The sequence below is a fragment of the Phascolarctos cinereus genome, unplaced genomic scaffold (genome assembly GCF_003287225.1).
Source record: "Phascolarctos cinereus isolate Bilbo 61053 unplaced genomic scaffold, phaCin_HiC Scaffold_4;HRSCAF=312, whole genome shotgun sequence".
Classification (NCBI taxonomy): domain Eukaryota; kingdom Metazoa; phylum Chordata; class Mammalia; order Diprotodontia; family Phascolarctidae; genus Phascolarctos; species Phascolarctos cinereus.
Window position 1 is genome coordinate 676,133,682 of NW_027555847.1, and position 27,355 is coordinate 676,161,036.

Below are 27,355 nucleotides of genomic sequence, written 5' to 3' on the forward strand. Positions count from 1 at the left end.
GGCTCCAACCAATCTTTCCAGCTTCCTTACAGATTACTGACCCTCTCATATTCTGTGATCTAGCCAAACCAGCCTCTGTGCCTCCCTCGGTGCCTCATCTCTCATCTCCACACCTTTGCAATCCCCATCCCTCATGCCAGAATCCCTTTCTTCCTTCAAGGCTTGGCCCAAGTACCACCTTTTATAGGAAGCTTCTCTCCTTCCAAACTATCCAGCCCTGTAACTGATAAGTAAGAGAGCAAATAGAAAGGGTGTTCATTTTTTGGTGGACTGTCTCCCCTCATGACAAGGTTAGCTCCTTGAAAGAAGGGATCGCTTCCTCCTTGGCAGATCTTAATAAATGATTGTAGACTGCCTCAGAGTCTAATGGGATGTGAAAAGCAAAGACAAATCTGTCTGTCCCTGGATATATGTGGCACATGCCCACCTCCAGTCTAGCCATACTATACCATCCTTTTTATTATTGGAATAATAACCACAAAATTCACATTTCTGTGGCTACTTTCTAAAATATTTTTAGTAAAGCATATTCTACAAACTTTATAAATGTAAAAGTTTATGGGAAATTATTAAAAAATACAGTCCCTTCCTTACAATTATCCTCTGAGTAATAATAATAATAGCTGGCACTTATGTAACACTTACTATGTGCCAGGTACTGGGCTAAATACTGTATAATTATAACCTCATTTGAACCTTGCAACAACCCTGGGAGGGAGGGGCTGTTATTATCCTCGTTTTACAGTTGGGGAAACTGAGGCAGGCAAAGGTGGAACGATTTGCCTGGGTTCACCCAGTTAGTCAGTGTCTGAGGCTGGATTTGAACTCAGCTCTTCCTGACTCCAGGCCCAGAGCTCTTATCCGCTGTATGACCCAGCTGCCTCTATTACTCCTCATTGTTTTTTTATTGCAGTGCCTTATAAAGCAGCAATTACATCAGTAAATTGAAGCAGACAAGAATCCCTCTTCCAGGGCAGCTAGGTGGCACAGTGGATAGAGCACTGGCCCTGAAGTCAGGAGGACCTGAGTTCAAATCCAGCCTCAGATCAGATACTTGACACTTATTAGCTGTGTGACCCTGGGCAAGTCACTTAACCTCAAATGCCTTTAAAAAAAAAATCCCTCTTCCATTTGGAAGATGGCTTACAGAACTTGCTGAGGCTGAAAAGGGGACTACTGGCCAGGCCCTAGCTGGTTCCTCCTGGTACATAGCACCACTGTACAGATGAACTAAGGCCCAGAGAGGGAAGCGATGTACCCAAGGCCATGGGTACAGCAGAAGTGGCAGTGCTGATGTCCAGCCTAGGCCTCCTGACACCTTCCCTTTTTTTTTAAACTTCACAATACTGCCTCTCAAGCCTGCCTCTGTGAGGTTCTTCTTCCTGACCAGGAGTTAGGCTTCTCCCAGTCCCCCTTTTTTTCTTTATATTCTGCAGCATCATCACTTTTGCATGACAGCACGGTGCGCTTGTCTTCCCAGCTTCTAGAGGGCAGCCTGTGAGGACATGCACACAGCAGGTCATGACCAAGGCTAACCAGCTGTCCTCTAACAGAGCAGCTTAGACTCTCAGAGCTAGAAGGAAGCTGAGAGGCCCCATGGGGTGAATCAGAACCCCCCTTTACATGTTGTCTCCTCTGCTAAGAACAAGAGCCCCAGGAGGGCAGGGACTGTCTCCCTTTTCCAACTGTATCTCCTGTGATGAGCCCAGGGCTCAGGCCATCTTAGGCACCTTATCAACACATTTCTATTTCATTACTCAGGTGGACGTGAATTTGGCTTCTCAATGTCCACCTAGAGCTAAGCACAATGAATACTAAGGCTATGGTCTGCCTGAAGCTGGACAGAGGGACCATCACTTCCTTATTCCTGGAAGCTTAATGAAGCCCAAGACTGACTGATTAGCTCGGTTCAATTCAAACTGTCAACATTAATTAAGTACCTGCTATCTTAAACGAATTTTTAAAATTCTGAACTTAAAACACCAAATAAGTGAGTGCTTTCTTCTACAAAGCAGAATAGAGAGGACAGGACATGAAACCACAAATCTTTCTTCAGTATGGCTCGCTCTGCCACACTTTGTGCACTTCAGAGTTATCCCACCTATCTGTGCTTACTTCTCTTTTTCTGTACATTAAAAAAATGCTTCAAGGTCCCTCTTTCTTTTAGCAACCATCTTGCCTGTCACTCTCACCTCCTCAATCTCTCAGTTTGGGGGAGGAAAAAACTCTTGCAACAGAGCACTGACCACGTCCAATGCACTGAGCTAGACACTGGGGCTATAACGAAAAAGTCAGATATCCCTGCCTTCACGGAGCTTATGTTACCCCATGTGCAGGAAGCTTCAGCTACTCAAATGAGAAAAGGCAAGGTGATATGAGGAAGGAGAAAACATGAACAATGTGGAACAGGGGGAGAAGGAAGGAAGAAAGTTGTGTGAGGGAGGTGGTGCCAGAGTGAAGACTTGAAGAATGAGAAGGATTCTGAGAGGCAGACAAGCAGAAGGAGCACACTCCAGGCACAAAGCACAGTTTAGGTAAATAAATGCAGGTGGGAGATGATTTATTTCAGGAACAGTCAATTTTCGTTTTTCTCAAGCCAGATGTGCAAACTGTGAAATAAAGCTAGACTGGGGAGTGGGGCTGCAATCAGGCTGTGGAATGTCTTAAATACCTGGCTGGGCTTGGATTTTATTTTACAGGCAATGGGGACCTCTGGAAGACTTCTGGGCAAGGGGAATGACATGATCAGACCCCTGACTTAGGAAGATTGTATCTGTAGCTGTGTAGAGGATGGGAGAACCTCCAAGTGGGAAGACAATCAGGAAGCTGTCATGACACTTGAGGTGAAGGGTGGCGAGGGCTTGAACCTGAGTGACAATGCCATAAATGGGGAGAAGGCTGCAGGCACAGGAGATATCACCGCCATCTCCAGAGCGGATAAGGGACTGAAGGATAACGCCTAGATTAGGAGCCTGAGTAAACGGGAGGAGGGTGGGCCCCTCAAGACCAGCAGGCACATTGGGAGGACGAAGGTGCTGAGTTCTGAAGTACGGAAGAGAAGTTCCGCTGGAGATGGCTAGCAGGCAATGGGCAATGTCAGGCAGGAGTTCAGGAGAAGGGAGCACTGAGGAGAAAATGGAGACCCCGGGAGCTGATGAGAAGCCCTAGCAGAGAAAACCAGGGCATGGGAGGATGCTGATAAAGTAGCAGAAGAGACAGACAAGGAACGGTCAGAGAGGCAGAGGAAAAGTAGTAGGGTATCACCAGTGTCCAGGAGGCGAGACTAGCTCCTCCTTGAGAAGAGAGAAGCCCCAGCACTGGGGGAGGGGTTAGGGGCGCAAGGTGATACGGAACAGAGAATCTGGAAAGATCCAGGTGCTGAGGGCATAGAAGACAGGATGAATGTGAGGAAGAAACCTAAGATGAAGGAGAGTTTGTTAATGATTCCCAAGGACCAGTGGAATTGGAGGGCTGAGAAGGAGTAGGGAAGGGTTGGCTCGGGAGTATGGGATCAGCAGCTGCTACTTCTTCTTCTACTTCCACTACTACAACTGTTACTACTACCACTACCACCACTAATAATGACAAGAAGTAGCACTTACATAGCACCTACTGTGTGCCAGGCACTGTTCTAAGTGTTTTATAAATATCATCTCCATAACCCTGTGAAGGAGGTGCTACTATTGTCCTCATTTTACAGATGAGGAAATGGAGACAAAAAGGTTAAAATGATTTGCCCAGGGTCACATACACCTAGAATTAAAGACAACCCTGCCACTGTGGTCTGATCAAATCAAAAGACCTTCCAGTCATCCTTCAGAGGGCTGGCTCTGACGAGGCTGAATGCACGGCAAATACACAAGTACCGTAAGACTGTGCCCAGAACAGTAAAGGGGTCTGCTCCCCAGACACTGGGCCTGAGCATGCACAGAACCATGTCACTGAGGCAGGGCCTTCTGGGCCACTGTGTGAGAGGGAGGATCGCTGCGTGGGAGCGTGGCAGGGATGTGAAGAGGGAAAGGCCAGCCCTAGTAGTGAACATCATTCCAGGATCTCTGAGACAGAAGGGAATTTTAGCTGTCAGGGAAAACTAACTGTTGGCAAGTAAAGCATTTAAATAAATCCTAGTGTTCTCTACATTGCCCCCAACCCTGATGCCACAAGAGAGGAAGGGGGCCTGGAGCCACAGAGAACAAGACTTCTTCTACTATGCAACCACTCCACTTCTGGAAGACAGTTCTCCGGTGTCCCTCTTTTCCGGGCTGAATACTCCCACTTCTTTTAATCATTCTGATTTCAGGACTCCTCACCATCTTGGCCTCCCTTTTCTACTGTCTCAGAAGGGAATGAATGCCATCATTCAAATGTTCGAAAAATTCCTGGAAGAATTTTGCTTACCATGCTCCCCACTTGGGGAAACCGATTGCTTGAAAGATGGTCAGGATAAACTGTGCACCAAAGATGAAGAAGAAGGCCATAAAATTAAAAGAGCTGTCAGCCCTGCAAGAGAACACAAGACAAACAACTATTTTTACTGTTAGCTTTTCGCTGTCAAGTCAGTCACTTAAAACTTCAGTTTTCTGATCTGTAAAATAAGAGGGTGAGACTAAGATGACCTGGGAGGGGGTGGGGGAGCTTTGCATTTGTGTTTCAGAGGGGCTACAGAGATCAATGGCTGGAGGAGCACACAATGTGACCATCCAAAAGAAGAGTGGAGAATGGAGCCCCAGACATCGAGGCAGAGCCAGGTGCTAATCTCAACTCGGCTCCTTACTAGCAAGGCACTGAGGTAGCTGGACCTGGAGTCAGGAAGACTCTAGGCAAGTCACTTAACCTCTGTCTGCTTCAGCTTCCTCAACTATAAAATGGGGATAATGACACCACCTACCTCCCACGGTGTTGTGAAGATCAAATGAAATAGTATTTGAAAAGCACTTAGCATCATCTCAGTCACATAGCGTTCCCTCCTCCCTCCCCTCTCTCTATATATGTATGCATGCATGCTAGCTACCGTTATTAATTCAGGAGTTCTTAAGTCCATGAACTTACTTTTAAATATTTCGATTACTGTATTTCAATATAATTGGCTTCCTTTGTAATCATACCTATGTTATTTTAAGACATTCTGAGGAGGTATCTACAGGTTTTGCTACAGTGCCAAAGGGGTTCCATGACATGAAAAAAGTTAAGAACCTCCATTTCCTTATCTGTGAAATGAAGTACTATTTCATTGTTAGTGTGGGAAAGTGGCTCTTAAACGTAGCCACAGTATCCAACCGGAACTCCAACCTTTGTACGTAATAGGTGGTTAATGATTGTTAAATGAATAAATAGACTGCCTCTGGCCAGGTGCAGACCTGACCCAAATGTCAATTCATTATCTGGAAAGATTGAATCAGTGAGGCAAATAATAATAAAAAAAAAAGCCCTTTCACTAAACATACACACAAGCTTTCTCTAAGCATATACAGGTGCAGCTCTCCACAGTCCCTCCCGTGGGGACACACCCAGGTCACTAACAAAAGCCCAAGGGAATAAACAGTTGTCCAAATCCAAAGAGTTCCTTTCCTTCTGGATGCAGTCTTACATGATTTCCCATGAGCATGTGACTAAGGGATAAGCAGGCCCTTTAAATTATTAAGGCCATGTAGCTTCATCAATCCTTTAGGCCCAGGCTTTGACAGAACATATACTGCCTAAGACATTCATCAAATAGGTACAGGAATTATTTTAGAGGCAACATTCTGGACAAGGATTTGAAAAAGAGTCTGTATATGTATATAATATGTGTGTGTGTGTGTGTGTGTGTGTGTATGTATGTGTGTCCTATTAGTCAAGGAAAGTCAACAAGCATTTATTAAGCACCTACTATGTTCCATCAAATATGCTAAGTGAAAGGCAAAAAGAGCCCCTGTCCTCAGGCAGTAAAATATGTGTTCTATTAGTCAAGTCAACAAGCATTTATTAAGCCCCACTATGTTCAACAACTATGCTAATTTCTGAAATTACAAAAGTCAAAACCAGCCCTTGTCCTCAGGGAGCTTACAAACTAATGGTGGAGACAAGATGTAAACAACAACGTACATATACAAGACAGATAAGGGTCAACTGGAGATGGGAAGTGGGAAGGCACTGGCATTAAGAGAGATGAGGAACAGCTTCTTTCATAAAGTCACTAGCTTCCAATTGCTCCATTCTAATTTTTAAGGAATTATTTTCTTCAGTGAGCTTTTGGACCTCCTTTTCCTTTTGGCCAATTTTTTTTAGGGCATTATTCTCCTCATTGGCTTTTTGGACCTCTTTTGCCATTTGGGTCAGGCTATTTTTTAAGGTGCTATTTTCTTCAGTATTTTTTGGGGTCTCCTTTAGCAAGCTGTTGACTTGTTTTTCATGATTTTCTTGCATCACTCTCATTTCTCTTCCCAGTTTTTCTTCTACTTCTCTTACTTGTTTCTCAAACTCCTTTTTGAGCTCTTCCATGGCCTGAGATGGATTCATATTTTTCTTGGATGTAGGAGCTTTGACTTTGTTGTCTTCTTCTGGTTGTATGTTTTGATCTTCTTTGTTAGCAAAGAAAGATTCTATGGTCTGACTTTTTTTGGACCTTTGTTTATTCATGATCCCAGCCAATTACTTGAGTTTTAAACTCCTTGTTAAGGTAGGGGTCTGCTTCCAGTGTGGAGAATGTACTGTCCCAAGCTTCAGGGGTTTTATGCAGCTGTTTTCAGAGATACTTCTAGGGACCTGTAAATTTTCGTTCTTCCAAGGTGGTATGATAAGGGGCGAGGTGTTTATTCCTTTCCTGGCCCATGTCTATGAGTGACCACAAGCACTCTTTTCTGCCTTGGAACTGAGCAGGAGAGAGGCCGGGGCAGAATAAACAGATCTGAGAATCATCTGCATACAAATGATAACTGAAACCATGATGAGAGCACCAAATGAAAGGGTCTAGAGGGAGAAGAGAGCCCCGGATAGAGCCTGAGGGACACTCAAGGTCAGCTGGGGTGACCAAGATGATCCACCAAGAAAAACTGTGATAGGGCGTTTGGGGAAGAGGAAAGTCAGGAAAGGGCAGGGTTCCCCAAAGAGCCAGAGAAAGGAGGGTACCTAGGAGAAGGGGGTGGTCACCAGAGTCAAAGGATGCAGAGAGGTCAAGAAGGATGAGGACTGAAAAAAGGTCACTGGATTTCACTACTAGGAAATCAATAGTAGCTTTAGAGAAAGCCATTTCAGCTGAATGATGAGGCCTCAAGCCAGAATACTGAGGATTAAGAAGAATCAAAGAAAAGGAAGTTGCCAAGATCTTCTCAAGGAATGTAGTCACAAAAGGGAGGAGAGACAGGATAACAGCTACTGGGGATGGATGGATCAAAGGAAGGTTTTTTGATAATGGGGGAGACGTGATTGTCCTTCTAGGCATTAAAGAAGCAGCCGAGAGATGAGAAGAAATGCAAGCTTAGTAAGAAAGGGGAATGATATGAGGGGTAAACAGCTGGAGAAGCAGGATTTGCGCAGGGAGGAAAGAAGTCGATCTCCTAGGATGTTTTTCATTTTTGTCGTATCTCCAGCAACTAGCACAATGCCTTGTACGCAGTAGGTGCTTAATAAATATTTGCTCAGTTGCAGCAAGGGTAACATCAGCGATGAGATGAAAAACTAGACTCTAATTACAGACTGAGTCACTAATCATTGAAGTCTCTTTCTCTAAAGAACATTTTATAATTCATTCATTTATTTATTCAATCACTTACTCAGCACTTATTAAGCATGTATTATGTCCAAGTTCTGGTACATGGCACTGAGGAGAAATACAATAGGTTTTTTTTCCTAAAACAGATTTGTACTGAAATTTTGTTGTTTTTTCATGGCCTAAATTTTGATCTGTATCCCTCCCTTGCCCAGAAAGTCATCCCTTTTAAACAAGAATTTAAAAAATAAAAATAAAAATTCAGCAAAATGGACCAATACATTAAAAAAAATCTAATATTATATTCAATATTATACACTTATGCCTCCCTAGACTCTACAAAAGAATGGGCGAGGGCATGCGCGCCTGTGTGTGTGTGTGTCTCTCTGTATGTGTGTGTGTGTGTGTGTGTGTCCCCACATGCAAAATGAATGTTAACAGAGGCTCTGCCTTCAAAGAGCTTAACTGAGTCTAGAGGTCCATAAATGCTTTTTAAAAATAAATATTTTGATAACTATTTCAACAGAAGTGGTGCCCTTCATAATCCTCTGTATTTTATTTTCTGGATTTAACAACATGACTCTGAGAAGGGCTCCATAGGCTTCAGCAGAATATAAAGATGGTTAGGAATCCCTGTCGCAGTGGGAGGAAGGACTCGAGTGCCTTCAGCAAAGGACCATGTTTGCAAGGCTACCTTTCAGCTCTGGAAAGCAACCAGCCCATAAAAGAAAGTCAACTTGGACCTTCATGGCTCAGTTTCATCCTCTGCACAATGCTGACATCTGAATACATGCTCCCCCCAAATTCTTGCTAGCTCTTAAATTCTAAGATTCTTGACTTGCTGGTGCTGTGTGCTCTACCTAAAACAGTGCTGGACTTTGGCAAGAAGGATTTCCCACAGCTCTGCTACCAGGCTACCTGTTAGCTCATATCTATCAAACTGGAAAAAAAACACATCCATCCTGCCATTTCCCAATAACCATATCCAAGAGCAGCAGCAATATAACCTCCCACTGGTTACTTATGAAGCACTCAACAAAGACATTCTCCTCTTTGTTCTTCACAACCACCTGCAGACCCTGGCTGGACCAGTACTCACGTCTCCACTCTAGCTCACAGTCACTCAGCTTGTGAGTACGGAAGCTGGGAGTTGAACTCCGGTCCAAGTCCAATGATTTCCTCACTGAGCACAATAATACTACATATTCTGAGTTGTATGAGGAGCTACTTATATCTCCCTAGACAGTCCAAAATGACCAAACCAGGAAATAATTCTTGGTATTGTGTATAAGTGAATCTTCAATGACTTCCCATTGCCTGCTGAATCAAGTTTGAACTCGGGCCTCCATTACTCATTACTTGGTAGCCCCCTCAGCCATGATTATCCTGCTTGCATCTAAGCTCCAGCCAAAGCAGGCTGCCTGCTGTTCCTCAGACATGATCCTTGCTGTCCCCGCCCTTTTCCCAACTCTCCAATACTCACACGGTTCCCCATAATGGGAAAGTCTTCCCCTATTTCATTTCCATCAGCTGAAATCCTGTTCCTTCTCTGAGGCCTGGTTAATGTATTACTTCTTCCCTGAAGCCTTCCTTGATCCCCCCACCCCAATAATGATCCTTCTCCCAAAAGATCATTCAACACTTGCACCTTTCATGTATCATTTTGTCTTATAGCTCTCTACGTTGTCTCTCCCTACTAGACTGTGAGCTCCATGAGGACAGGAATCAGATTCAGTCAACTTCTCTCCTCTAGCGTAGCACCATCAATTGCCTACTGGATATTGTCAAATGGATGGCCCTGTAGATAGCTTAAATCCAACATGCCCAAAACGAACTCATCATCTTTTCTCCAAAATCCCCCTTCTTCCTAAATTAGATGGGACTGTCCCAAGTACCACCATCCTTCTAGGGATCCTCTCCCTCCTCATTCTTTCACCCCTTACATCCAACAAGCTGCCAGGTTCTAATGATTTTCCCTTCCTAATCGCTCCCATATACAGTCCCCTCTCTTCTCTGCCACTGTATTAGTGAGAATACCCTAGTCTCTTCCCTCTCCAGTTCATCCTCCATTCAGCCACCAAAATGATTTTCCTAAGGCACAGGTCTGATCCACCCCTCCCCCACTTAATAAGCACACAGGGTCATACTCTTACTTCTAACTCAAATATAACATTCTGTATTGAGCTGTTAGAGCCCTTCCTCCCAGAATCCTTCTGGAACCTCAGCCCTCCCACACATAGTCTGTGATTCAGTGACACTGGCCTCCTCACTCTTCCTCATACATAACTGAGGGTTTTCACTGTCCCTCATGGCAGAACTGTCCCCTTCCACCCCTCTGCTTCCTTCATTTCCCTAGCTTCAAGACTCAGATCAAATTGTGCCTGTAATACAAAGCCTGTCTCAATCTCTCTTAATGTCAGTGTCTTCCATTTGAGATTAACTAATTTATCTTGTATGTAGCCTGTATGTAAACAGAGTCGTCTGCATGTTAGTTCTCCCATTAAAATGTGAGCTCCTTGAGGGAAGATCCCATAATTTCTTTGTATTCCCAGGGCTTAGCATGGTGGATACCACGTAAGTGGTACTTAAAACACTTGATGACTTAACTTGAATCTCAGTTCTGTTATTTCCTAACTCTAAGACCAATAACCCTGGGCCTCAGTTTTCTCTTTCCTGATCTGATCAGACTAGATCAGACCTGCACAATTTGGCAGTAGGTAGGGGCCAAAATTAAAATCGGCTAACCTTCTTCAGGCCGCAGACAGGTTAGACTGGAGACAGACTGATGATGGTTGGTTGCCGAGGGTCATGTGACAAACAGGAGAGTGTGCAGTGGCAAGCCTACATTTTTCACGGGCTGCCTGAAATCCTTTGGCGGCTGCTTGGGGCCCATGGGTCTTATGTTGTGCAGGTCTGGACTAGATGATCCCGAGAGGCCCTCCTAGCTCTAACAATCAGTGATACTAAAGATGTGGGTGTTGTGTTATCAGATAAGCTGCGCTTCAATAACCTCGTGATACTTGTATCTGGCTCACTGCCAAGCCCAGTAATGTACACACTGCAAGCTCTCTTTGATTGGTGATCCTGCTTCCCTCAAGTGTGGAGGCGCCCTCCCCTATACAGAGAGTCACTTCCTTCTTTCCCAGGAGGTATCTTTGAGGGGCCATAGCCAAGAAAGCATCCTCCTGTGGCCAGCCGGGTGATGAGTGTCTCCAAGCTCTGCAAAGCTAGCCTTCAAAACAGCAGACCCACATGCTCTTCACCTGACCCACACTCAAAGGCTGTCTAACTTGGTAGAACCTGCTAGATTTGGGCTCCGCTCATATAACTCTAAAGAATAAGAGTCATGTGTCATGACCATATCATATGTCATTAGAGCAAGATAGCAGTGGAGGCACATACATACATAATAAATGTTTGTTTAATTCAATTGAATTTATTCAACATTTATTACCTTACTACTAATAGAGGTAGCCAGAGGGCAGAGTGGAGAGAGCAGAAAACCTGAATTCAAATCTCGACTTGGACCCTTCCCAGCTGTGTGACCCTGTTGCCTCAGTATCTTGAACTGTAAAATGGGAGTAACACCTACCTCTCAGGGTTGTTTCAAGGACCATATTTATAAAGTGATTAGCACAATGCCTGGCACAAAGTAGGAGTGACATAACTGCATATTCCTTTCCTCTTTCTCTTCCTTACTATATGCAGGGCACTGTGCTAGGCCCTGGAGACATTGTTGTTTGTCCTTCGTTTCTGAAGAAGATCAATGGCATCAGACAGCAACGTCTCGGCTCACGGGGGAATTGGATTTCAGTGAGGCAGAGCTGCACAGAGTCATTGATGTCCAGCGGCAGGACAGAGTCAAGATGGCTGGGGATGGCTGGGATGTAGTGGATGGTGACCTCAGCATCTTCAACGTCTGATAGAGCTCAAAGGACCCACAGTGCCTGCTCTGGGACACTGGGACACACTGTTCTCATCTGCCCATTCTGCCCAGAGAGGTCTTCACACGCTGGGGGTAGACATCCCCCTAACTCAGGGATGGATTAGAGGCATTGGTAACACAGGCAAAAACTAAACGGCCCAGGTCCTGAAGGAGCTTATATTCTAATGAGGAACGGAGAGATCCCACCTCTGATGCTTACTACCTGTGTGACTTAGACCAATCACTAACCTCATAGGGCCTTCATTTGGACAGATGGCCTCAGAGGTTCCCTCCAGCCCTGGTCCTAGGATCCCAAGACTCGTTTGCTAGGTTCCCCTCTCCTACAATCCTTCCTGGCCTAGCCCCCTCCGACTGCCCCAGTCTTCTGCCACCTTTCCAGACACACACCCTTTGATCCAGTGACCCTGGCCTCCTGGCTGTTCCACCAACAAGACCTTCCCCTCTCAGATCTGGCATTTCTCTCTGGCTGTCCCCCAAGCCTGGAGCCCTCTCCCTCCTCTGCTCCAACTATGACCTCCCTGGCTTCCTGCACAGAGCTTACTCTGCACGTATCTGTCTCCTTGTTGTCTCCTCCATTACACTGCGAGACTGTCCTCAGCCTCTTTTGGTACGCCTGCCCTTAGCAGAGCACCTGGCCCTAGTAAATGCTATCTAAATGTCAGCTGCTATGATGATGATGATGATGACGACAATGATGGAAAGAACAGGAGATTTAGAGTCAGAGGATATGGGTTTAAATCTTGACTCTCTCCCTTCCAGTGTGACCATAAGCCTCAGTTTCCTCATTTATAAAGAGAGGAGAATGAACTAGATTTAAGGTTCCTTCTAACGCTGATTCTACATTCTTATGGTTAGACAGTCTCTAGCGGCCCCTGTGACGATCCTCTTTAGTTCCCTGTTCTAAGATCCCATTTATTTCCGATGCTCTAGGATCTGAAGTCGTTTCTGGCTCTGACATTCTATGTTTTTATATTCCATTATGGGCCTGTCAAGTTTTGCTCTATGCTATAACATCTCTTCCAGCTCAACTTAAGTTTTCATGCTCTGCGTTTCTTTCTGCGCTAACGTCCTCTACTCTGAGGTTTCTCTCTGCACCCTCTGCTTGGGTCCCTTCTGGCTCTAAAATTCTATAATCCTATGGAATAATGAGGGGCCAAAAATTCATGGAGGAAAAAAGGTTTCTATGTTACCTGAAGGCTTTGTAGGCAGGCCGGAACCAGCACACGTAGCTGCAGGGACTGAAGAGAAGCAGCCAAAGCACGGCTAGGCCAAAGTTCACTCCGTCACCACCGGCAATCCACCAAGCGAGGCACGCGACGAGATTCACCACGAGGGTGATACAGTAAACTAGAGAGAGGAAAACAAAGCAGCACAGGCCTCGGGCTCACTAAAAGCACTCTGGCCTCCCCCTCCCCCTACTGCTGGTCCAAGCCTTGCCCAACCCCCACTGGGGCCCCCTGCCCACTGTCACCCGCGAGGCCGAGGACAGCCTTCTGGAGCTGAGCAGCCCAAGCCCACTGGCCAGCCCCTCACTGCAGCAGGTTACACCTCCACGATTTACCCTGACAGCAGCTCTGGCCCACTCCCCACAAGGCTGCTCCACCCACCCAGTGCCCACCTGTACCCTTCCCCTGCCCCTCAGCTAAGGACCAAGCCTTCGACTTTACTGAGAAAACAAAGCCGCCTCTGCCTGTCTCCCAGCATCTTCCCCTGAGCATTATACCCGCCCCCTCATTCTGACTCACCCTCCACACCCCCTCCACACCCCTCCACAGCATCACGTACACCTCAACGCTTCTCTCTCCTCACATGGCCACACCTTTGATCAAGGCCAGGGCAACAGCCTCTTAACTGGCCCTCCTTCCCAACCCATATTCCATGTCCCCAGCCCAACAGATTCTAGGGGCTCCCAAACACAACTACAATAAAACATCCGCTTCTGCGTCTGGCATTTTAAAGCTCCCAGCCAACCTTGCTAACCTCCCTTCCCACGCTCCACAGAGACCCACACTGTACTTCTTCCTGCTCTTTCTATATGACTACTGACTCTCATCTCTGTGCTTCTGCACTGGCTGTATCCCATGCCAGGAATGCACTCCCTCCTCAGCTCCAGTACTGCCTTCTACGTGGAGCCTTTTCTGTTCCCCCCAACTCCTAGCGAGCTCTCCAAATTACTTTGGAGTTGTTTTCTATATATCCTGTATAGACTTGTTCAAATCCTGCATCAGATATTTGCTAGCTACATGACCCTTGGCAAGTTACTTAACTGTTCTCAGCTTCAGCTTCCTCGTCTATAAAATGGGTCTAAAAATAGCATCTAGGGTTGTTGTGAGGATTAAAATGAGATCTCACATTACAGTGCTTTATAAATCTTAAAGCACTCTATAAACACCAGTTATTATTGTTGTTGTTGTACGTGTTGTCTTTGTAATTCACAGTGCCTAGCACACAGTAGGTGCTAAATTAATGCTTGCTGGTTATCTAAGCTCTCCTGAATATGGAAAAATTAGACCAGGGTCAAAATTCCTGAGCTGTTCCTTTTCAGAAATGTCCCAATGAAGAACTTTTACTTGGGGAGAGTTGAAAACAGGTCAGTGGGTGGTCATGAGACATTAAGCAAAAAAAGAATTACTAAAACTTTTTTTTTTGGGGGGGGACAGTTAGGCAATGGGGTTAAGTGACTTCTCCAGGGTCACACAGCTAGTAAGTGTTATGTGTCTGAGACAGGATTTGAACTCAGGTCCTCCTGAATCCAGGGCAGGTCCTCTACCCACTGCATCACCTAGCTGCCCCTAAAACTTTTTTTTTAATGACCAGAAGAAAAAAAGTACAGAGATAAAACCAGAGCTGCAGGAGGGCTACTGCCCATCTGGGGTCTTTACTAAGTCCAGCACCATGTAGTGAGCCCCCACGGGGCAGAGAGAAGGAAAGGCAGCCCGGCTCAGCTCAGAAAGCTTCTGTACTAATCAGTACTGGGATCAGACCTGGGAAGCAGCTGCTGCACCTCTAGCCCGGGTAAGAGAGGAAAACACAATCTTTAAAAAAAAAAAACCAAAAACACTGCAGGGGGAAAAATATCCCATTGGAGATCTCCATGCGGGCGATGTGTTCCTCAAACAGGAGACTATAATAGGGAACGCCCTGCTTTTGAAATTATCCCAAAATGCAGCTGTCCCAGATTATGAGCAGCCACCAAAGCTGGCTTCACTCCAGCCTGCACTGAAGGTGCCATCTCTCCTCCCACCACACAATGCCCCCGCGGCCCATTGGCCCATTTCCAGATGCAGCAGCAGGTACTACACCCGGTCCTCTCCTCTGCTCCTAACAACCCCTTTTCACCTTCTCAGAATGACCCACAGCTCAGCTACTTTTCCTCGGCAGGGAGTGCTGGACGCTTATCCCTTTCTAATCCTTTCAATAGATTCTCTGCTCCTTCCTGGCTCTCCGTTTTGAGACGGATGTGCCCCTGCTGCCGCCTCCCCTGACCGTGACTAGGCAGCTTGGGGATAATGGTGCCCACTTTGCAGATGGGCAAACAGACAAATCAGTGCGCTGCTCTGATGAGTCAGTTGGTTGGTCAGTTACCAAAAGCATCGAACCGGGATCCCTTGGCTGACTTGGAGTCCAGCTCCCTCCCCCTCACACCCGGGCCTCCGGCTCTCTTATCAAATCACTGGACATCAGGTATACACAGACAGCAGCGATAAGAAGCAACCTCCAGCTAGGGATGTCGTGGGTGTGTGTGTGTGTGTATGTGTGTGTGTGTGTGTGTGATATTCTTTATGAGGGAAAAACCACAGACCCACAGAACTTTCACTTAATATAAATGGCTGAAATTTATACTGTACATTCAGCTTAGGAGGTAGTGGGGTACAGGAGAAAGAGCCCTGGCTCTGGGGTCAGAAAGCACATTTATGACCTTTGTGACCTTAACCTCTCTGGGGCTCAGTTTCCCCATCTATAAAATGAGGGAATTGGACAAGATGGTCTCTGAGGTGCCTTTGGCACCTCCCTAGGTGCCCGGTCATGAGGAGGGGCCCATCAGAGCTGTCCCACAACCATCTCCAGCTCTGGACCTCCGATCCTTTAGATCTGTGCATGTTTGCTCCACGCACAGACCCTACGGCTGCCTGATCTCCACAGGACAGACCAGAGTGGCAATCTAGCTCCCCAGTACAACACACGACACGCCCCGTGTACAGCACACTGCCTGGCACACGGGACAGAGAGCTGGGCTCCAAGTCAGGAAAGCCTGGATTCAAATCCCCTCTCAGATACACAAGGCAGCTGGGTGACCCCGGGCAGGTCACCTACCCTCTCAATGCTTTAGGCAACTCTCCAAGATGATAATTTTCAGAAGATGTCACCCTGCAGAGGGCGTCTCCTCACCCATGAGTTTCTGTCAGGGGAACCACAGGTTCAGTTTTTATCCCACATTCTAAGAAAATATTTTCTTAAGAACTATCTCCTTGTGAGACCTTTGGGACTGACAATTCAGAGATGCAATTACAAAAGGAACTTGCACTAAAACCTGCCATGTGGAACAAATGCTCTATCACCTAGATGTCAGATCCCATCAACTGTTAAACTGCAAACACCTGCCATTTAAGACCTGCACTGAAAGTCAAATGTCTGAGGTATATTAAAGATGAATTAGCCAGGCCTTGAAAGACACAACCAGAGGCTTGAACTCCAGTTCCTGGACACAGGATACCCTGACCCCAGAAGGAAACCCTAGGTCGAAGGCCTGAGTGTGTAACTTCCAGCTTGGGTGATCAGGGAAGCTTCAGAGGAAAGGGCCTTGAACGAGGGGTAAGAATTTCAACAGGCAGAGAATGGGGGGAGGCTGCGTAGGGTTCTGGGCCCTGGTACAGGGGGCTCTGTCTGTCTGGAGCCCAATGCCGCTGGCAGACGCTTTGTTGTGAGACGAGTGAGTGAGCGCTTTGTGGGCTCCGAAGCACCATGTCAATGGGAGTGGGTAGAAGAGTCCTGGGAACGAGGCCAGCAGGTTTATGGCAGCAGAGAATTAGGCAGATATCTGGACAAGAGGGGCCTGATCAGAGCTCAGGTCAGCAAGATGAGCCAGTGAACTTGTGCAGGATAGCTCGGAGGAGGGAGAGAGGAAGCAGCAGGGGGAGCAGGGGGCTAGGAAGTCCAAGGCCAAATAAAGGACAAGGACTGAAGCGGGTCACTGCAGTAGGACCAGGAAGGGCCAGATGGGAGCGATGCCTAAGAGAAGGAACGTTGATTAGTAAGATTCCCTCAGTGATGACAGGACTAAATGGGATTTGGAGGGGGGAAGGGCAGTAACAGGGGGAGCCACAGGGGCCAGTGAATCCAGCCCCAAAGAGACTCTCTGGAGCAGGTTCCTTCTCCTTGAGTTCTTACACCAAAATCACTCTGGCTGACCCCTCCATTCTCTCCTCCTCACATCCAACTTCTGACAAACAGGTGGCCCCTTCTCTTTCTTACCTAGGCCAAGCCATTCTTCTTGTGCCCTGGCTTGTACCCACCTCCTCTGGTCTCCTTCTTTTGTCTCTCTAACCTTCAATCTTTTCTTATTCACAGGCTCCTTCCCTGCCACTTACAAACATGCTTTTGTTTTTTCTATCACATTCATTTCCAAGTATCTCTCTCTCTCTGTCTCATTTTGACAGAGTCAAACCAATGTATGCAATGTTCTATACCCACAGTCCTTCATTTCTGTGAGCGGGCTGTGTGTGTGGGCACGCCTTCTGCTCTCTGCTCTGGGGCCAAACCGGACCATCGTACCTCACGGTGCAGGGCACTTCTGTCTCGGCTGAGCTTGTTTCTTTAGAGTTTCCTTTTACATGGCTGTAGACACTTGTGTACACTGTTTTCCTGGTTCTGCTTACTTCACTTTGCATCAGTTCATAGAAATCTTTCCCCATTAAAAAAAAAAATCTTCACTCGGCCTTGCTGCCCACTCAGGCTACCATCCTATATTTGGACTCCCTCTCCTCGCATCCCTTCACAACATCAGGTCAATCCCAATGCCCCCTCCCTGCTCCTGGACTTGTATCCTCTTAGAGCTCTTCATCCTTGCCTGGACACTCCCCTCTCAGTCTCCTTTGGTGAAACATCATCTTTCGCCCTCCCAACAAGGGTGACATCCCCCAAAGTCCTGGGCCAGCCTTTCTTCTCTCTCCATACTTTCTCCTTTGGTGATCTCATCATCGCTCATTGGTTCAATGATCACTTCTAGGCAGATGATTCCCAGATCTATCTATCCAGCCCTACTAGGTCTCCTAAGCTCCTCTCTGATACTATCAACTGCTGGTTTGATATCTCCAGGTAGATGCCCTACAGGCATCTCAAATCCAACGTATTTAAAACAGAAATCTTAACCTCTTCCCCCTTCCCCAAGGAGAAAAAGAAAAGAAAAGAAACCTTTCTAGCCACCCAGGTTCACAACCTTGCTTCTGTCCCCTGCCTCTCCCACCTCGCTCCTAATCCATCTGCTGTCGACTTTTGCAGACTCTGTCTTCACAGCATCTCTAACTATTCCCCATGCCCAGTTCCTTCCACAGCTTGGGCCATCATTACCTCTTACAGGGACTTGTGCCCAACAGGCCATTCTGTGTCACCTCCCCCCTCAAACAACATCAGGGCTCTCTAGTGCCTCTAAGATAAAGCCTAAACGCCTCAGCCTGGCATGTAAAACCTTTCCCAAGCTAGACCCCACTCACCTTCCAGTCCTCTTCCATACAACTTCCCTTCCTCCCCTCCAGATGCTGGCCAGCCTAAGCCTGGCGGTCCCGTGTCCACATCACACAAACTCCTGCCAAGCTCAGCTCCTGGCATACAGGGCCCTCGATGTTGGGCCTGTAGCACCAGCCAGAGGCCTCCTGCAGCACGAGGGCTTTGCTTATGTCCTCAGTTACTGAGGCCCAATTTATCTAAAGCTTCTGAATGTCTGTTGGGCTCACTGCTACGTCTGCATGTTCTCTTTCTCTCTCTCCAGGAGAATCTAAGTTCTCCAATTGTTTCCCTTTCCTCTGGTATCCCTAGCACCTGGTACAGTGCCTGAGAGCACACCAGAAACACTTAATAAATGTTAGTTGAACTGCACTGAATCCTTATGTGAAAAATAATTTTTAAAGCATACTGGACAAATGGTCCTCTAGCCTCTGCCTGAAACCCCCCAAGGAGGGAGAACTTACTACCTCCCACGGCAACCCACTCCACATTTGGAAAGTTCTGCTTAGGAAGGTTTTCCAGACAACCTAGAACTGCCTCCTGCTACTAGTTCTGCCTTCTAGGCCCTAAATATATAAATAAGTGAATGCATAAATGAATGAATGAATGAATGAATGAATAACTTCCAGGTGACTGTCCTGTTTGCTCATTCATCAAACTATCTCTAAGGGCCCTCCCAGTTTCAACAGTCTGGGGTCCAAAGGCCCTCCTAGCTCTGTTCTTCAAAGTTCTAAGGTTCCCCCTCACCCCCAGTTCTGACATTCTATGTTCTAAAAACTCTCCCAGCTCTGTAATATTCCTGACCCTTAACTGTGTCATTTCACATGGTTTAAAGCAGTTCTTTTAAATCAAACAGATGCAGTTCACTGTTCTTTCTACTTATCCCATCAGGTTTCCTTGAAATGGCTCCAATAAGTGCTTACAAATCCACAAATGGTAAATCCTTTTCACGATAAATTGGTGGTCTATTGGAATCTCATCAGAAAAGTTCTGGTAGAAGCAGGGCTTCAGAGGGATAAACTTTGGCAGTGGAGGAAAGTTGTTTGCTTTTTCTGGAAAGACAAAAACAATTACACTTCATTAGAGTTAGGTTACTGAACTCTGAATGCTTCACTGACAGCAATGTAAGCCTTGGAGCACATTCCCACATCTAGTAACTACATCTGCCACAGCTCTATCATGCAGTTAGTGGCAAGGGGGCCACTGCGGTCTGGAGAGATCTGGGTTTTAATTCTGGTCCTGCCCCTTCCTATTACTGAAAGGCTGGGCCTCCTTAGAGTGCCATGAAAATGTGAATTATTTCTTCTCTTCTACTACAAAACGACCGTGTTGTGCCGTAGCGGCCTGGGAGCTGGCTTCCAAGTCAGGAGACCTAGGCCCCAGTCCTCCTGGTTGTGACCTTGGGCAAGTCCCTCCTCTCGGTGCCCTAGGCCACTCACTAAAGCTGGCCTTGGGGGGTGGGGAAGCACTCGGAATCTGCAGAGGAATTTCCTCACAGGTAGATCCCCACCCCAATGAAACCACAGGTCAGGTCCAAAAGACACACGGTGCCTCGGTCCTCAGCAGTCTTTTTCATTTCCTTGTATTCCAAGGCACTGTTCTCAGATTTAACTCCAAACTTGAAGGCGGAGCACATATGACACAACAGAACAACTTCATAGTCCTCAAGATCTTCCCAACTGGGAATCTCATGTTGCCACTGATGCCAGAGCCACCAGTATGAGCAGTGTGTTGCAGTGGGGCCCAGCTCCAGGCCCTGCACGCAGCTGGCACTTCAGAAATCTTTGTTTCAAAAAAAACTCTCGTTCCAGCCTCATTGTCTATCACTCCCCCATGTGCCATGAGGCAGACAAACAGAGCTTCTCTGCTCCTTGCTCAGGGCCCCCATCTCCTACCTCCATGCCTTTGCACTGGCAGGCTGTCCCCCTTGCCTGGAATGCCCCTCCTCCTCTCTACTTCACAGAATCATGCTCTTCCTAAGTCCCACCTTCAACAACAGAGGCCTTTTTGTGAGTTATGACCCCCGCAGACAGCAGTCTAGTGAAGCCTAGGGAATGTGCCTCAGAATCATGTTTTTAAATAATTGAAAGAAATGCTAAATTTCAGTTACAGGGTAGTGAAAATAAAGGGGACTTTTTTTCCCATCCAAGTTCACAGACCCCCTGAAATCTAAGCTAAGAACCAACTATAAGAAGGCTGTCTCCTGTTCCAGAATGGCAAGGGTGGGCTTTCCCTCCCCTCCCTGGTGTTCATTCTGTCCATTCTTAGATTTGGGCCTGTCTCTCCTGCCACAAGGTAAGCTCCTTTGCAGTTGGAATTGTTTCATTCTTTATGCCTGAACACACAGCCACTAGCATGGAGAAATGCTAAAGAAATTCTGGCTAATTTACTAACTTGCTGAACAGAACCTGCAGTCAGAGGACCCAAGTTCAAATGCCAGCTTTGTCATTTATTACCTGAGTGATGCTGAGCAAGTCACTTTGTTCTCTGGGACTGCTTCCTCATCTGTAAAATAAGGATGCAAGGACCTCCAAGGTCTCTTCCAGGCCCCACATCCCCATGACTGTGGTATGAATGCGAGCTCGGGCTCTGTCAGCAGACAAGGAGGAGCTTGCTAAAGCCCTACCAGGGCAGGACGGAGCACAAAAGCCTTGAACAGGGGCCTAATCACCACGACCAGCTACCTAAGGCATGGAGGGAAGAAACCTGGGCTCCTTGTAGTATTAGGATTATTATTACCACCCTGAAGCCCTCCTCTGCTGCAGCCTGGCATGGAAATGACCACAGGCTCTCAAAAGTTTTCCAAGTGCATCTCAAGTGCTGGCACGGCCTGCCAAGCTGAAGAGCTGCACGTGTAGATCCTGAGACAGGCAGCGTGCCTACAGCCCAAGGCCCTGCCTCACCAAGGACAAGAAGCTCCTCACTAGGCGAGTCACCAGGAGACGAATTTCTCTGTCATAGCAACTAATAAAGACCATCCAAAGGGGTGGGTGTGGGTAAGTGGGTGCGCCATCAGCAGAAGCTGGAAGAAACAGAAATGTAACTGACCTAGTGATCTCAATGAGCTTCTGAGAAGACAGAGGGGAAGGTTATTTGTGCCTCACATAAAGATGGTCATCCCTGAGATCTTCCCCTTGCCCACAAACGCACCACTCCCACATCTGGGAACTCAAATTCCCTCGTCTGACCAATGTCTCTTGTCATTTTACCTCTCCCTCTGCCTTACAACCTCTAACCTTACTCTTCAGTCTCAGTATCTCCTCCAACGTTTCCAGCTCCAGGTTCTTTCCCATCATCCCTGCACAATCAGCATCTCTCCACCCTGATACAAGGGTCACAGGAGATGTGAATTAATGAGTAGACAGCAGGTGACCAGAAACGGGATTTGAACACTGGTGGCTCAAAGTCACTGGGATAGAGAAAGGAATGATGGGGCGAGAATACTGCTAGTCATTGGAGGCCAGGTCCAATTCTACACTGTCCTCTTATCTCTAGTCTCTTGTCCTGCCAAGTCTCAGCCTTGGATTACTCCTACCATGCACTGCCTTAATAAATATAGAGAAAAACACAAAACCATGACTACAAATGTATGTTAAATAATTTCAAACAGGCCCTCAATGTGGCAAGGCAATCCTGATTGACCACTATCCCATTCACCAAAGCAGCTTTTCCAAACCTTTACATCCCTCCTCAAGCCTCCCGTGATTTCCCATCCCCACCACCCTCTCAACTGAGGATCCTGTCTCCCTGAAAAATTTGAAGCCATTCACCAAGACCCTCTGCTGCCCCCCTCCTCACATGTCACCACTCGGATGCCTTCTGTTACTAGCTCTTCTTTCACTCCTGTCTCACAAAATGAAGTGGCCTCATTCCATCCTGTCTCCTCTAACAGACTGGCCCCACTGTCATCCCTAGTCACTTCAGGCTGTCTACCAGCTGCTTCTCTACTGCCTACAAACATGCCCAGACTCCCCATCCTCAAACCCCTCACTTGGTCCATCCTTCCCTCCTGGTTGTGCGGTTGCCTTTCAGTCATTTTTCAGTCACGTCTGTCTCTTTGTGACTCCTTTTTTTTTTTTTTTCTGCAAAAGATACTGGAGTGGTTTGCCATTTCCTTCTCCAGATCATTTTACAGATAAGGAAACTGAGGCAAACAGGATTCAGTGACTTGCCCAGGGTCACCCACCAGCTAGTGTCTGAGGCCACATTTGAACTCATAGAGTCCTCCTGACTCCAGGCCCAGCACTATATCCATGGCCCCACCTCCCTACTATCTTTCATCCTACTTTCCCTTTTGTGGCTAAACTCCCTGAAGAGGCCATCTACATTAGGTGCCTGCCCTTCTTTTCCTCTCACCCTCTTCTTAACTCTCTGAAGTCTGGCTTTTGACCTCATTATTCAACTAAAACTGTTCTCTCCAAGGTCACCAATGACCTCTTAACTGCCAAATCTAATAGCCTTTTCTCAGTCTTTATCCTTCTTGACCTCTCTTCAGCCTCTGGTTCTGTTGATCACCCTCCTCCTAGATATTCTCTTCTTTCCAGGTTTTCATGACACTGCTCTCTTCCAGTTCTCCTCTCACCTGCCTAATCAATCCGGTCTCCTTTGCTGGATCTCCATCTGGGGGTGTCCAAGGCTTGGTCCAGGGCCATCTTCTCTTTTTCCTCTATACCATTTCTTTTGATGATCTTATCAGCACCCACAGTTTCAATTATTATGTCTATGCAGATTACTCTCAGATCTAATTGTACAACCCTAAATTCTCTCCTTACCTCCAATCTCACATTTTCAACGACTTTTCAGAAATCTCTTTTACCATTTGGCCTATTCTGTTTTTTAAGATGTTATTTTCTTCAGTAATTTTTTATACCCCCTTTATCAAACTGTTGATTCTTTTTTCATGACTTTCTTGCATCACTCTATTTTCTCCAATTTCTCCTCTACCTCTTTGATTTGTTTTTTTTTAAATCATTTTTGAGCTCTTCCAGGAGTTCTTTTTGCTCCTGAGACCTATTTGCATTTTTCTTTGAGGTTTTGCATGTAGCCGCTTTGATTTCATTGTCTTCTGAGTGTGGGTTTTGCTCTTCCCTGTCATCACAGTAACTTTCTATGGTGAGGTTCTTTTTCTGCCGTTTGCTCATTTTTTCAATCTATTTCTCGGCTTTTAATTTTATATTAAAATCGGGCTCTGCTCTTGGGGTGGAGGGGGAACTGTCCCAAGCTTCAGGCTTTTCATGCTGCTGTTCTTCCAAGGTAGCATGATCTAAGGAGAAGTATGGTCATTATTCTCTTGGCCTACTCAGGTCTGTAAGTAACCACTAGCACTCTTTTCCACCCTGGAACTGTGACCAGGGCTCTGCCCATGGGCACTCTAGTGTACTAGCACTCCTCCTTGCCCTGTGCCTGCAACCGGAACTGCTTGTGAACAATGTAACAGAGTCCCACGCCTAGCACCAGCAAAGGGTCCTCTGTAATCTCCTTTGGACCAGTTGTTCAACCCCCTTACCATCTGTGTGGTGACAGTTTCAGAAGCTACTGCTGCTGCTGATTCAGTTGCTCCCCAGACTTACAGTTGGCTTGCTGGAGGGTGGTCTGCACTGTGCCGGACTGTGTTCCATTTACATTCCAGTGAGACAGATTTTTCCTGCTGACCTTCTAAGTTGTCTTGGGCTGGAAAATTGTTTCACTCTAGCCTTTTGTTGGTACTGCCACTCCAGGAATAATTTTAAAGTTGTTTGGAGGGGAATTTGAGAAAGCTCAAGTGAGTCCCTGCCTTTACTTGGCCATCTTGGCTCCACCCCTACTTTGCAGGTATTTCAAACTGGATGTCTTGTAGACATCTTGACTCAACATGTCCCAAAGAGAACTTATTATCTACCTCCTCCTCACAACCCTCCCCTCTTCCTAACTTCCCCGTTACTGTCAAGGATACCATCATCCTCGCAGTCACCCAGGCTTACAGCTTAGATATCATCCTTATTATCTTCTTCACTTCACACAGTCCAACTGCTGCGAAGTCTTATCCTCTCTTCCACCAGAAAACCCTATTCAATCAACTCCAGTGGCTCTAGTTATCAGGATCAAATACAAAATTCCCTGTTTGGCTTTTAAAGCCCTCTATTACATGGTTCCTTCCTACCTTTTCAGTCTTCTGACAACTTACAGAGCCTTCCATACTCTGTGATCTAGTGATGCTGCCTCCTGGCTGTTCTCCCAGAAGATACTCCATTTCCTGACTCTAGACATCTTCCATGGCTGAGCTACATCCCTGGCACGCTCCCCCTCTCTGCATCTCCACCTTCTGGCTTCCCTGGCTCCCTTCATGTCTCAGCTGATGTCTTGCCTTCTACAAGAAGCCTTTCTCAGTCCTCCTTAATTTCAGTACCTTTCCTCTGAGATTATCTCCAGCTCAATCTTGCTTGTCCATAGTTGTTTCAATGTGGTCTCCCCCATCAGGATGTGACTGCCTTTGAGAGCAAGGACTGGTCTGTTTTTTGTCCTTTCTTTGCATCCCCAGTGCTTAACAAAGTGCCTGACAGGCAGTAAGTGTTTAATAAATGCCTTGTTTTTGGATTGAGGACTGAAAACAACAAAAAGACAAAACACATTCTGGGAAAACCTCCAAACTGTAAGAAGTATGTAGAGACAAATTTCCAACTTAGTATCTTATATAAAATATGTAGGTTTTAAAAAATAGCACTTTTAGCCTTCCTGTTATGTTTAGTAATTTAACAGAGAACTACTACTACTAAGAAAAGCTAACACTTTATATAGCACTTTAAAGCTTGGAGAGTGACTGATACACTTTACATCATTTCATCCTCACTCAGAGTCATATTAAGTGACAGGGACAAGATCGACACTGTAGTCTTCCTGACTCCAGAGCCAACATCTACCTACTGCACCACCTGGTTGCTTCTAGTCTCAAGCTAGTTTCAATCCCAGGTGAAGAGTCAACATCCAATGAAAAGCAGATAGAGAGCACGCCTGCTCAAACTCTGGCCTGCTGCTAAAGACGTCCTCCTCCTTGCCCCCAAGCTCAGGTGAAAGTGACTGATCTCTCTTATGACCTTCATGGCACTTAGTTCAATGACTACATTCTCCCTCCTGTTAGTTATTTGTATACATGTCCTTCCCACCCCCACCCCTAAGGAAGACTGGGAGCTCCCCGAGAACAGAACCCCTGTCATCTCCCTCTTTGAGTGCCCAGAGCTCCTCCCAAAATGCCTCGGCACAGTCAAGTCCTCACGGAGGCTCTCTCTTACCTCAAAAAGCAAGTACTCCCATGTCTGGAATGCATTCCCTTCTCACTTCAATCTCTGAGAATCCCTGGACGTTTCTTCCCAAAGTCAGCTCAAGGGCCCCCTCTTACTTCATGTAAGAGCCTTTCTTGACTCTCCTGTGTCAGTGTCTTCCTCTCCAAATTCCCTAATATTTATTTTGTATGCATTCGTATCTCCTTCTATGCAGACATGTCTCCCCCTATAGAATTTAAGATCCCTGAGGGCAATTATTGTTTTTGTTTTGTCCTGGTACCCCATCGCACGGCACAATGCCTGGCACATAGACACTTGAATAAATTCTGACCGACTGGCTTTGTGAGCCCCTCCCACTCTGGCTGAACCCTCCACTTCCAGGTTTCCTGTATGGTACTTTCCGTCACTTGCTCTGTATCCCAGGAAAGTGGAATGGCTGGGTGGTTTGCTGTTCCTCTTCTGGGAGATTTCCTCTCCGGTCCTCAGGCCTTTGCACAGGCTGCCCCCCTTGCCTGGAATGCACTATTTCCTCCTTCCCAGCCCCTTGCTCTCTCCACAGCTCAGCTTAAGGGCTAACTCCATATAGGAGGCCTTTCTTGATTCCCAAGCAGCTAATGCCTTCTCTCCTAAAATGACTTTGTATGTATTTTCTATTTAATTTTCTATATAAATGCAGTTTCCCTCATAGTGTCTAAGGTCCTTAAAGGTAGGGACTCAACTTGGCACACAGTAGGAGCTCAATAAATGCTTGTTCATCAAATGAATGCTAAGAAAGCAATTAATACTAAGTTAATAGAACTCTAATGCCCACAAAGGAGATGACAGTTCCCACATAAGCTGCCTTAGTTAGATGACATCTGTTGTACTGTGTTAATTTCACATATTTCAGTAAGGATGTTAGCATATTAAAATGCCTTGAAAGAAGAGCAGGATGATGGGAAGATTTTTAAACCACTGAACAATTAAAGGAAATAGGGATATATAGATATATATATATATATGTATGCATGTGCACACACACACACACACACACACACACACACACACACATATAAGCATGAGGAGAGAAGGTGAGTGCCTCCACTTTGGCCTAGGCCTTTTCCCATTCCCCCAAGTCCTTGTCTCCGTGGTCAGAAGACCCTATGGGATTCAAAGGGTCTGGAGTTCTCATATTTCCAACCACTGGACTACTGGACTGAGAGGGAGCCATTGAGGCTGGGGCCAAGCTGGCAGCGAGCACATCTGGAGCCAGAGGGAATGACAGAGCCCCTCTCAGCTGGCAGGACTGGATGGTGCCTGTGCTTGGCTGCCCTGGCCTGTGGGAACCCAGGCTCACCCATCAACTACCATGAAGCCCTAGACAGGGCCTTCTAAGGGTTGCGGGCAAAGGCTGGAAGAGGAAAATGACACAGTCACTTTAACTGATGTCACACCCCAAAGCCAATACTCCACTTTTGCTTTTAGCTTCCTCCCCCTTCAAAGTGCTGCTGGACATGGAAATACAAGCCACTGACCGTGTTCGGTGTGTTCGGCCTCTGGAAGGAGGGGCCAGGACTGGAGCTGCAGGGAGTGCTTCAGTTCCAGCATTCACTGCGGGGAGCAAGGGCGTGTATGATGGGGCAACGGACAGAGCCAAGTGGGACAACCAATCAGGATCAGGCAAAGTCTAGCTGGCCACCAGCGCCAAAGTGACAAGGCTCACTTCTGCAGCGCTGTCACGGCAACGTGGCTTAGGAAGGAGGAGGG

At 46.7% G+C, this 27,355-nt stretch overlaps 1 protein-coding gene across 1 annotated transcript in view; it reads right to left on the reverse strand.

The window, feature by feature from the left end:
* Positions 1–27,355, reverse strand: part of SCAMP4 (secretory carrier membrane protein 4) — a 79,700-nt gene that overhangs the window by 13,717 nt on the left and 38,628 nt on the right. The window contains 4 exon segments of the mRNA XM_078154121.1: positions 4,399–4,500; positions 12,824–12,980; positions 19,277–19,405; positions 27,124–27,199. Of these exon segments, the coding sequence (XP_078010247.1) occupies positions 4,399–4,500; positions 12,824–12,980; positions 19,277–19,405; positions 27,124–27,196 (461 nt within the window). The 5' untranslated portion in view covers positions 27,197–27,199.